The sequence below is a fragment of the Amblyraja radiata genome, chromosome 11 (assembly GCF_010909765.2).
Source record: "Amblyraja radiata isolate CabotCenter1 chromosome 11, sAmbRad1.1.pri, whole genome shotgun sequence".
Taxonomy (NCBI): Eukaryota; Metazoa; Chordata; class Chondrichthyes; order Rajiformes; family Rajidae; genus Amblyraja; species Amblyraja radiata.
In genome coordinates, this window is record NC_045966.1 from 29138915 (window position 1) to 29150353 (window position 11439).

An 11439-nucleotide genomic window follows, 5' to 3' on the forward strand; every position below is an offset into this window, starting at 1 on the left:
GAAGATAGACACATAATGCTCAGCGGGACAGGCACCGTCTCTGGAGAGAAGGAATGGGTGAGGTTTCGGGTCGACATCCTTCTTCAGTTACACAACTTTAAATGCTTCGCTCTACACAGATGAATCTGCCAGCTTCCAGCATCTGCCTATTTCCTTCGCTCCATAGATGCTGCTGCACCCGCTGAGTTTCCCCAGCAGTTTTGTGTAGCTTCCAGCATGTTCTGTGTTTGTTTATACCGACCGGCGGTGCTCTGCGGTGGACGGACGACACAGGGACATCAATCACAGGGACAAAGCGGGGCGGTCACGTGGGGCTCCGGCCGCGCCGTTAGGGGCGGGCTGTTGCTCGCGCGCCCACGGGGAGGGGGGGGGGCGACCTGAGGAGTGTGACGTCAGGAGGGGCGTGGCCGCCACTCGGCTGCCTTTTAAAGCGGGAAGCGGCCGCCGATCGGGAGAAAATCGCGACCATGTACTTGAGGATGGGTAGTAATGCGGCAAGCAAGCGGCTATGGAAGAGCGGGAGGTGAGTGAAGATGTGGAAAGGGGTTGAGTGACTGAGGAACGGGGGCGAGGTTGAGGGATGGAGGCATTGATGAGTGCAACGTTAAGTGAGGGGGAAGATACCAGTTGGTGAATGGGGATGTGAGGAGGATTGGTAAACAACTGGCTTCTGGGGCTCTTCCCAGTGTACGCGGCTCTCTAAGCTTCCATCCCCCTCCCCGATCTCGGCGCGGTCCCCATTCGGCCGCTGTTCTCTTGATCCCCGGGCAGCCTCCCTCCCTCATCCGTGTCCCCACCCAGCCGTTCTTCCCCCTTCTCCCCAAACGGCGCCGTCGTAATCCCCGTTCCCAGCCGTGTTTCCCCCCACACTCTCCCCAGCCGTTCTCTGCAGTACCACCGACCCCCCCCCCCCCCCCCCCCCCCCCCCATTCCTCTGGCCTCGTCGCCCTCCTACTCTGGACCGTTATCCTCTCCCCCCCGAACTCCTCGCCGTTCCCACCAACGCTCCTTCCCCCCTCACCTCCCGACCCCTCCGTGATTAAGAGGTTGATCGCGGGATATGGCTGCCTTGGTGTCTGCTCTCCCTTGTTGCCGACAGTAATGCGTTGCCTTTGTCTGATCCGCATGCTGATTGCATGTCTGAGGGGAGTCTGTGGGGATGGGGTCAACATTCTCCCTCGTTGCCGACAGTAATGCGTTGCCTTTGTCTGATCCGCATGCTGATTGCATGTCTGTGGGGATGGGGTGTGGGTCAACATTAATTTACGCACCAAGCATCCCCCAAAATCAATAGCTCCTGAAGTGGTGTATAAACTGCTGCCTTGACCCCGAGTACGATATTGGCCAGGTTGCAACTGGTTTTCGCATCGTGCTGATCCTCACGTACGCACTGGGGTTTGTCCATGAAACAGAAAACCAAATGTAAAGTCGCCAGAAATCCAAATTCCTTTCAATCTAAACCTGGATTTCAATATGTCTGTGTAAGTGACATGTGACTTCACTGGATCGCCGTTTAATTTCGAGCAGATTATAGCAAAAGTCGTATAAACGACGATTAAAGTCAAAGGCACTCCTTCGTGCTCGTCTTGTAAATGAGTTGACTATGAAACGTGGTCACAAATTAAGAAATCTATAATTTCCAGTTACATATTTTCAATATGAGCATAGGTCGGGTGGGGAAAAAAGGCTGGAAATTCCTTTGTGTGATCAGACATTTTGCTGCTGCTTCATCGACGGTAATTTCCCTGGTCCGCAGGGGAGTAGAGGATCGCGGGGCGGTTTTTTCCCCCTTCAACGCCATTAAACTGATGTTACAAGATAATGTCAACGCTTTGTCAGATTCCAGGAACTCTAATAGATTGCAGATTATTTTGATGGTGTCTTTTTCATTGTAGCCATCTGTGTTGCTCACTAGTGATGTTAAATAAACACTCTTATCAAATTATCAAACTACCAAAGAGCAGAACCTACACAGTAAATTTCAGGCCTCTGGGTAGTGTTGTAGAGCAGAGGGATCTTTATTATAGAGATAATTCTTCTGCCATCAGCTGTGGAGGTTTCCTTGGCCTGCCAGTCCCTTTGTGATTAGTAAGCTCACCAGTGCTCTCCTAATGATGGTCCCAACAGTTGATTTTGGTAAGCCTAAGGTTTGGCTGATGTCTCTAACAGTTTTATTCTGGATTCCCAGTCTCATAATGGCTTCTTTGACTTTCATTGGCACAACTTTGGTCCTCATGTTGATAAACGCCACTAAAAGTTTCCAAATGGAAAGACAAGGTGCTGAGAGCTCTCTTATACCTGCATAAGGAGGCAATTAAACACAACTGAGCAATTATAAAATCCTGTGACGCCATGTGTCCCAAACATTATGGTGCCCTGAAATGGGGGGGAGGGATGGGACTATGTATGAACACAGCTGTAATTTCTATATGGTAAAACAAAAATGTATAAAAATGGCCTTTATTAAAATGTGACAATGTGCACTTTAACCACATATGATTTTTTTCCTATTACAAATCTCAGATTGTGGAGTACAGAGGCAAATAAATAAATGATTGGTCTGTCCCAAATATTATAGAGGGCACTGTAGGAGTACTGGTGCATGGGTAGATGCTGGCCTTGATGTGCAGACAGTGTGTTTGGCGAAACCGCTGTCTAATCTACACACGAACTGTACACTGCAAGGGCCATGAAGCGAGTGGGTATGTCCTTTAATTCTGAGGGTATGACCTCTAATCCTAGACTCTCCCACTAGTGGAAACATCCTCTTCACATCTACTCTATCCAAGGCTTTCACTGTTAGGTACGTTTCAATGAGGTCCCCCCTCGTACTTCCAAACTCCAGCGAGTACAGGCCTAGTGCCGTCAAACGCTCAGCATATATTAGTCATATGCTGTCATAGACAATTGGTTGGCAGATTGGAAACAGTAGGTATGAACAGGTCCATTTTTGAGTGACAGGCAAAGGGCACTGCAGGATTTATTGCTTGGATCCCAGCTTCTTATTAATGATTTAGAACTCAGCAGATTGAGCAGCATCTGTGGAAACTAGTGAATAGTGGGCAGTCTGATTCAAGATCTTGCATGAGGTCCCAATGTCGGGAGTTGATGCAGGAGTTTTGCCTCTATGGATGCTGTTTGATACACTTGCCAGGGATTAAAACCACTTTTTCTGATTCCCAACGATAATTAAGGTGTTAATAGAACAGCATGAACACAGGCGGTTGGGAATAGAAAACTAATTTGAGGTGCTGTCTGCTATTCCCAATGAATTGATAACATTCAATTTAAGACTGATGTTTCATGTTCAGTGTAGTTTATCTGTGCATGAAGTAAGCCATGATCGTAAAGGTGCATGTAGTACGTTTATTAAAGTACATTTATATGGTGGCAAGACTGCCAGAATGTGGAGAATAGGATTAGGCACTATGTCATGAAATAGTAAAAGTCCCGTGAGTGCTACTTGCATCTGAAATCCAGCATTTAAAAAAATGCCGTTTAAAGAATTGGGTGCAGAATTACAGGGTGGCAGACATGCTGTATGCACTCTCCTGCACGTACAGTTAATGGTTTTATAATTCACAGCTGCCCAGTAAACTGAGTGCTAGGTGTCTCATTGGTTCTGGCAATTTTTCCTTTCAGGTGTGAATATTTGTAATTATCTTCTGCTTTTGAGGCTTCATATCTGAGAATTGTTGGGAATTATGTTATATTCTGTTACCACAGACTTTGGTTTAGGTTGAGATTAGGGCTCGGGGGTGGGGGGTTATCATGTTTATATGCTACTGAAGAAAGTAAATTCACATTTTTGCGAAGAAAATGCAAATGGCCTGGTTGTTCTTGGCAACAATCCCTTAAAATAAATACTCTAGTTTCTGCTGTGAGGCAGTGAGTGGTGTGTATGGTTTACTGGTCTAAGCTTTCAGCCTGACCTGGTGGTAAACGATAATGTGCCTCGCCTCAACTACATGAGAACACGAATGAACCTTTTTTTTTTAACTAGTCATTTAACATACTAACCTCTTATAACTATACAAATTGGAAGGAGCAAGACATCAAGTATGCTTTGCCGCTTTAATATGATTGTAGGTGATGTGATTATAACCATTGGAAGTAGAACTGTTAGATTGCATTGCATAAATACTATGGAATATTCTAAGGCTGAACAATATAAATTGAATTTATTTCTAAATCATGTGCTATATGTTTGAATTCTAGGAGTTTTTTGACCCTCTGTGCTACTCCTACTCAACACAAAACTGAAGAAACTCAAGATTCATTGAATACTGCAAAGGCTCATAAGTGCTGTGCTGAAAACACAGTGCAGCACAAGACGAATTCTAGTCCCTGTGCCAGTCAAAGAATGCTGCGACTCCAATTGAATGAGTTGGACAGAGAATATCGGACCTTGCAGGCAAGTCTTACTTTGGCAGGGATTGCGACAAAAATAGAATCTGCAGCCAAGCCTCTATTTGCTACCATGTTTTTAACCCACACTTTTCACTGGTTAGAAGTTGCTCACCTGGTGAAATTCAGTGCTTGATAGTAACTTTATAATGGGAGCAGTTATTTGCTGTCAAAAGTTGTATCGTAAATTTAAGTTTTAGGTTCTAAAATCTATTTTGTAGTAATTTCAGATTAATAATTATGCATAGACAGGTCTGCTACTGATTTTCTGGCAACTGGTGGCTCATCCCCTCCAATCTGGACAAAATTAGGTGACCACACATAAAATCCACGCACCCCTCCCCAAAATGTGGTACCTAGGCCAGGGGAGCTGGCTAATCTCTACATCATTTGGATTTCTGCAGCTGATTGGTGGGTTGGACTTGCCACCTGTAGCCGGGCTTTAGAACTCTAGCCCGCCCAGAGCCCGCAGATCCGTCCCCATAGCCAACTTTGCGGGCCAGTATGATGGCTCCCTGACAGCCTCAGTGGACTGTTCCGGTACTATTGGACTACTGAGGCCGTGACCTCTGGTCTAGCAAGACGGATATCCAGAAAGGCTCTGGAGCCAAGGGTGCTGGAAATTTGATGGTGGGCCTATTTATTACAAATTTGGTGAATGCTGTGTGTCATGTTCTTCTCCACCCACATACCCAGTCTCTCCTCTGCTGATATCTCTCTGTACCCCTGTTACAACCGACACTGACTCCCAGCTTAGTATTGTCAGTAAACTTAGATGAGGGAATCTGGGTTCAAAGCATTTTTTTGTAGATTACGAACAGCAGTGGTCTCTGCTGCAATGAGTTGTGACAGCCCCCAATAAATTCTTATTTTCTCTTTTATACATTCACTGATTCTTAGTTCACACCAATATTCTCCACCCCCCCCCCCCCCCCATACCGTATTCCCTAGATTTGTTTAATAATCTTTGTTTAGTTTTAGAGATACAGCGTTGAAGCGGGTCCTTTGGCCCAACGAGTCCACGCCAAACATCGATTTCCTATACTGTAGTTAACCCACTTTTGCAACTTGCACACTAGAGGCAATTTACAGAAACCAATTAACCTACAAACTTGGCCACATGGAAGAACCTTGTATCTTTCACAGAAGCCATTAAATCTCTGACTGCCTTTTGGTGGTACAGTATTTGATTTGATCAGTCACCTGCATACCATCATTTGAAAACAAAAAAAAACTGCAGATGCTGAAAATATGAAATGGAAATAAGTTCCTGAGGCAAAACTGTGATAAGGCACTTTATACTAGTGCCTTTACAAAGAAAAGTGAAATAACATTTTAGGTGCCGGCCAGGCAGTTTCTGCACTTTTCAACGGTACTAGAAAAGACCATTGGCCTGAAATCCAAGACTTTTTCCATTTTTTAATTGAATTGAAAGATGCAGTGTGTCGCCGACTTAAGGCAATGGCCTTCTGAAAGATCACTGACTTGCGGCAATGGCTGCTTCTCTCTGCAAAGTCTAAATGACTTGCTGAATATCTCCAGCTTTTCTAACTATTGTATGCATGTCTTATCCACAGCACATTTAATTTGTCATTGGCTGATTAAATTACAAATGCTTTAAATTCAACAGTTCAGATTGTTGATTATTGGCCAGCAAGGCACACATTTACTTTCAAGATGCTTAATAGAAGCATTACATTTTTCATTGTTGATTTTGATTTGCCTTATTGACAATAAACGATCGCATGTAATATGATATACAGGTAAACTTTTTTGTCTTTTTATGGTATTGAACAAATATTTCATTTTATTTTGTTGCGGCTAGTTTGTAATTAGCTCCCAAATAAGGAATTGTATACAGTTTTAACATTGGTGTGAGCAAATGTTACTTGAAAGTGATATTTAAAGTGTGCTGGATTATAACCTTGCATTCTAATAATTGAATTGTATTCCTGAAGCCAAATTTCAGGCCTATGTGGAACATCAGAAGTTTGGATTCTGCACCGGACCATCCGAATGCTATCTGCAGTGACTTGCAGCATCAAGGTGGATGAGCGATTGTTATGAAACCCGAGTTGCAGGGGCTCGGATTCTTGAAGTTGAAGGTGTGTTGTCAGGAGTTTGTTGAGAACAAGCTCTTGATTCTGAACAAATCAAGCCAACTTCATGTGGGGAAAATGGTGGCAAACTGGGAATTGGTTGCAATTTTTTAGGAAGCAACTTTACTGAGTAACTTAAGTTAATATTTTATGTAAGTTGCATTGCACTATATATGTTAAATATTATAGGTGTTAAATTACGCGTTTTCCTGATCTGCCTGTGTTTTCAAGTGTAATTTTGACAGAGCCAGATTATCAGCACACTCGTCTGCGATTGGCTCATACAATAGGCAAAGGACAAAACCTTTGATTTTTGTGCTTCAGCTGATCATTGATGGATAGTCATAGAGAAGTAAAGCGCAGTAACAGGCCCATCAACGCACCACGTCCATGCTAACTAGTTTGTCCATCCAATTCCATTTGCCCACGTTGGATTCATTGAGCTATACGACAGTGTCATTTGCCCTTCATGGCAACTTGTCCATGCTGACCAAGTTTCCCAACTCTGCTCGTCCCAGTTGCCGGTGCCTGGCCCATATCCCTCCCAATTTTTCCTTTCCAAGTATCTTTCCGATGTCAGAATTGTACTCCTACCATTTCTTCTGGCAGTTCGTTCATTCCATATATGCATTGGCCTTTGCGTGGAAAAAGTAAACCTTTGTGTTGGGTCCCTTTTAATGCTTTCTCTTTCCTTAAACCAATGCCCCGTGATTCCGCTGGGAAAAACTAATTATTCACTGCTACATGGGGGGGAGGGGGGGGGGAAATCCCATCTAGCCTCTTATAATTCATTCTCCAGAACCAGTAACGTCCTCTATGGCACGATTTCTATGCTTTGCCTATTTAAGAGTCTGTCTAAATACTTTGTAAATATGGCAATTGAGGATATTTGCACTGTTTCCTCTGGCAGAGTGTACTAGATATTGAGTGCTGTCCGATTGGTCGGGGGGGGCGGGACTTGATTGCCTCATGATTCCAGTTAAAACTTAAAGTTGTATGCTCTTGTTTTTGAACCCTTCCCACTATCTGCATCCCATAATTTTATGCATTTTTATTAGGTTGCACCTTTGCCCCTTTGCTTCAAGGAAAACAAGCCCTGCTTGTCTATTCTATCCATAACTCTTATCCAGTCAGCTTCCTGGTGAATCTCCTGCAACCAGCACAATTGCACCGTTCATGGAGTGTGATAACCAGAACTGCACACAATACTCTAAAATGCAGCTAAGCTTGTGTTTTGTTAACGTTGCAACAAAACATCCAAACTCTTGTAATCTGTTCCCCGATCTATGAAGGCAAAACTGCCATATGTCTTCATCATATTCACCTGTGGTGGTTTATTGAATGATTGTTTTTTTATCCCTCTAGATTTCTTCAGCTGCTTACTGAATATTTGGAAAATATATTGAACTGCGCACATTTCCAACTCGATAGTGTTTGTTTTGAAAGACTGAAGTATTAGTATTTTACAGAATGATCACTGAACAATTTGAGGAAATAGGTGATATGGGCTTAAAACAAGCATCCCTGAATAAAGTATAATTGCCTTGAAATGGAACCCAATGTATATTTTGGAATCTTAACTGTATGAACTTTTTCTACAAAAATATATTTTAAGTGTTTGTTTAATCTCGTGTTTGGTTTTGTAGGAGAATTATAAAAGGGTTTTAGCCCATGCTGAAGACACCAATAGGCGAGTTCGAAAAAGTGTAGAAGATGCCAGAATATATGGTGAGAAGCTTTTCTAGTGTAAATTTTTGTACGGCTTGAGAATTAATGTAAGGATTTCCTGCAAAATAATGACTAATAGATAGATAGATAGAATTTATTGCCACACAACCAGGGTCGGTGGAATTTGGGTTGTCAGCAGCAGTACAATAATAAAGAACACACAGCCACAATAAAAATGTAACACAAACATCCACCACAGCATTCATCACTGTGGTGGAAGGCACAAAATTTGGCCAGTCCTCCTCCATTTCCCCCCCGTGTACAGGACCAGAGTCCAGAGTTAGTCCAGGATCGGCTCTTCCTCACCGGAGAAGTTGGTGTAGGCCGCAGGCCGGCGGTCGAGATTTAAAGTCTCCGCCGCAGCCAGAAGCACCGTAGACTGCAGGGCCCGCGGTCGAAGCTCCCCTCCAGGGGTGATGTTAAGTTCACGCTGGGCCCGCGGTAGAAGTTGGCCGTGGGCCGGCAGTGATGGCTTCTTCTTCCCGTCCCCCACGAGGGATCCCGGGCTGTAGACTCCGCGCCAGCTGGAGCTGTGCAGACCGCGGCTGCCGGCTGCCGCGGGCTTGCTAAACCGAGCGCGGGCTCACCCGCTCCACGCCGAGAGTCCACGCTGCGCCCGCCGCTGAAGTCCCGGGCGCGTCTCCGTGGAAAGGCCGCGCCGATCCTTGATGTTAGGCCACGGGGGAGGCAACCTGGAAAAAGTCGCCTCTCTATGGAGGAGGCGACCAAAGCGGTTTCCCCCTTACCCCCCCCCCACACAAGACACACCGAGAAACATCAAACACATACTTTAAAACATACTAAAAAGTTGAAAAAACTTTAACGCGCTGCTGACATGGCTGCTGCCAGAGCAGCGCCCCCTACGAGCACTAGCTACAATAGAACAACTTCATAATCTTATCAATATAAAATGAGTTGAAAGTGAGATTTTGATGTTATTGCAGTGGGATAGTAGCATGGAACGTCACAATTTGATTTAATAGGAACCTGAGGGATACCCTTTTCACACAAAGGGCGGTGGGTGTATGGAACTAGCTGTTGGGGGAGGTACTATCACAATGTTTAAGAAACATTTGGACAGGTATATGGATAGGACAGGTTTAAGTAATGGTGTAGGGGCAACTAGGGATTGAATATTAGCTTGTTTCCTGGTTTCTCCTGATACAATTGAAGATACTTTGGTATATGTAAAAAAGTGATTAAGATGCGAGTACAGGAAAAAAATGGACCACTGACATTCCATAAATTTGTGAAGAAGGGGAATAAGGTTATCTTGTGCCTAAGTTTTTTTTTTTTAACTAGTTAATATGCTTTGGAATGCATGTTAATGCAGATTATTGTGCTCAGAGATTTATTGGAAATCTTAGTTTGTGTTGATCTAGTTCCAATTAGAAGATTCTACAATTTGGATGTTTTTACAGAAGCTTTATTTTGCCTCACTAGGTATCCATAGTTTTTGCAAAGATATCCTGGCAGTGGCTGATTTGCTGGAGAATACAACACAGGAGGTAACTGAGATGGAGCAGGCTAATACTAATCCAACAATGAAGAACCTCCACGAAGGATTGTGCTTGATAAATGAGAAATTATGCAATATATTTGTCAAGTATGGGTTGGAAAAAATGAGCTCCATTGGTGTCAAGTACAATTCAGCGGAACATGAAATTGTTTTGCGTGTTCCATCTGTGGAAGCTTTACCTGGCACTGTAGTAAAAATAGAGCAAGAAGGCTATAAGCTTCACGGTAGAATCCTAAGAACTGCACAGGTTGGGCTGGCTATTGAAGCTCAGCCACATTTAAGAAAAGGCAGAAATGGGTCTTGACAAATGCATGATGGTCACAATGATTAAGAGAACTATAATTTATGAAAAGCTTACTGAGGCTTTTTGGTATCCTGTGCTTCTTATGGCTAGCTAGAGTGTATTAGGCTTTAAAATGATAAAGATTTGACTTTGGTGCAAACTGGGAGAAAGTATGAAACTTTACAACTTCGTAAGTGCTTTCCATGGAAATGGCTAGGCCACTTTCATGCATGCACTAAAATCAAACCAAATTGACTTCCTACAGTACTTGAAGCTAGGGGCCTTCCTGAAATTGATGTTTTCTCCCTGTCATTGCCAAAGACCCACTTGTTGTGTCCATTCACTTGTTGTGAATGGCAGATGGAAATGGAAAAGGACACTTCCCAGACAATGCTTCCAATCAACAGTTGGACCCTAAAAGAATTGTGGGTGTGCTCTTATTTACAGTGATTGTAGCTTTGGTAGAATTTGCCTTACCATGGGGGGGGGGGGGAAATATTTTCTTACTTATGATTACTGCCCAGTAATCAAATTCATAGTGCCCTTGTGGAGTTAAACTTCATCTACACAGTGAAGAGATGAGCAATTCCCTATGGTTGCATTGGGTGGTCAACGGGTAATCTGTTGTGTGCAGTACAAGAGGGAATGCATGAGGTAAAAGTAGAACCCTTTCACTTTTCTAATAAATCTCCTTATTTTTAATAAGGGTTACATTTCTTTAGACTGCTTTTGGAGCTGTAATTTGATACTAAATTGTCGCTGGAGAAAGCTAAATAGAATATGGAGGAATTACATATCTGTAAACAAGAAAACCACACAATGTCGCTCATTTTTCTGAATTGATAATTTTGCTGCTGTTACATCTTGACTGCTACTGTTTATTTCCTCTGCTCTTAATTTAAGTGAAGCAGTTTGTTCAAAAGTTTGTTTAAATAAGTCCTGTCACTCTCCATCACTGATTTTGGAAGTGTGCACTTGGTTATTCGTTTTTATATATATTTCACTTGAATTTCGGCTTGTAAGAACCCATTTTGTACTTCCATGTAAAATTGCATTTTTCTTCCTGATCTGTGGGAAAAATAGTATGTTATTTATTACAGTGATGTTAAACTGTAAATGCATTTATAACATACCATGACATGCAAGATTTTATTTTTTGTAATCAAATATTGTAGGTATGCTAGTGAAAATTGTAATATATTTGTACCATATCTGGATTATTTTGTCATTTATGTAGATTGAAACTTATTGTGTGCCAAAATCTTGGGTTATATTGAGCCAATATCTTATGTGTTACTGCATGTGAATGGGGGGGAAACAAGCTTAAAACAAAATCACATTGTTGACCAGAAAATATTTTCTTGTAATAAAATGAGTTTGGGAAAACCTTAAGCTCTTGTAAA

At 42.9% G+C, this 11439-nt stretch overlaps 1 protein-coding gene across 1 annotated transcript; it reads left to right on the top strand.

Annotated features, from left to right (window-relative positions):
- Nucleotides 1–402: 402 nt before the first annotated feature.
- On the top strand, nucleotides 403–11439 carry LOC116978462 (grpE protein homolog 2, mitochondrial-like). The gene is made up of 4 exons (XM_033029617.1): nucleotides 403–523; nucleotides 4219–4414; nucleotides 8153–8234; nucleotides 9678–11439. Exons 1-4 carry the CDS (start codon nucleotides 468–470, stop codon nucleotides 10055–10057), a joined length of 714 nt encoding a protein of 237 aa, XP_032885508.1. The 5' UTR covers nucleotides 403–467; the 3' UTR covers nucleotides 10058–11439.

What these genes read in the sequence shown, in the direction of transcription:
- LOC116978462 (XM_033029617.1), top strand. Translation starts at nt 468, where the DNA reads ATGTACTTGAGGATGGGTAGTAATGCGGCAAGCAAGCGGCTATGGAAG. An exon ending in GAGAATATCGGACCTTGCAG is followed by an intron (nt 4,415 to 8,152) that starts GCAAGTCTTACT and finishes TTGGTTTTGTAG; the next exon opens with GAGAATTATAAAAGGGTTTT. An exon ending in AGAAGATGCCAGAATATATG is followed by an intron (nt 8,235 to 9,677) that starts GTGAGAAGCTTT and finishes TTGCCTCACTAG; the next exon opens with GTATCCATAGTTTTTGCAAA.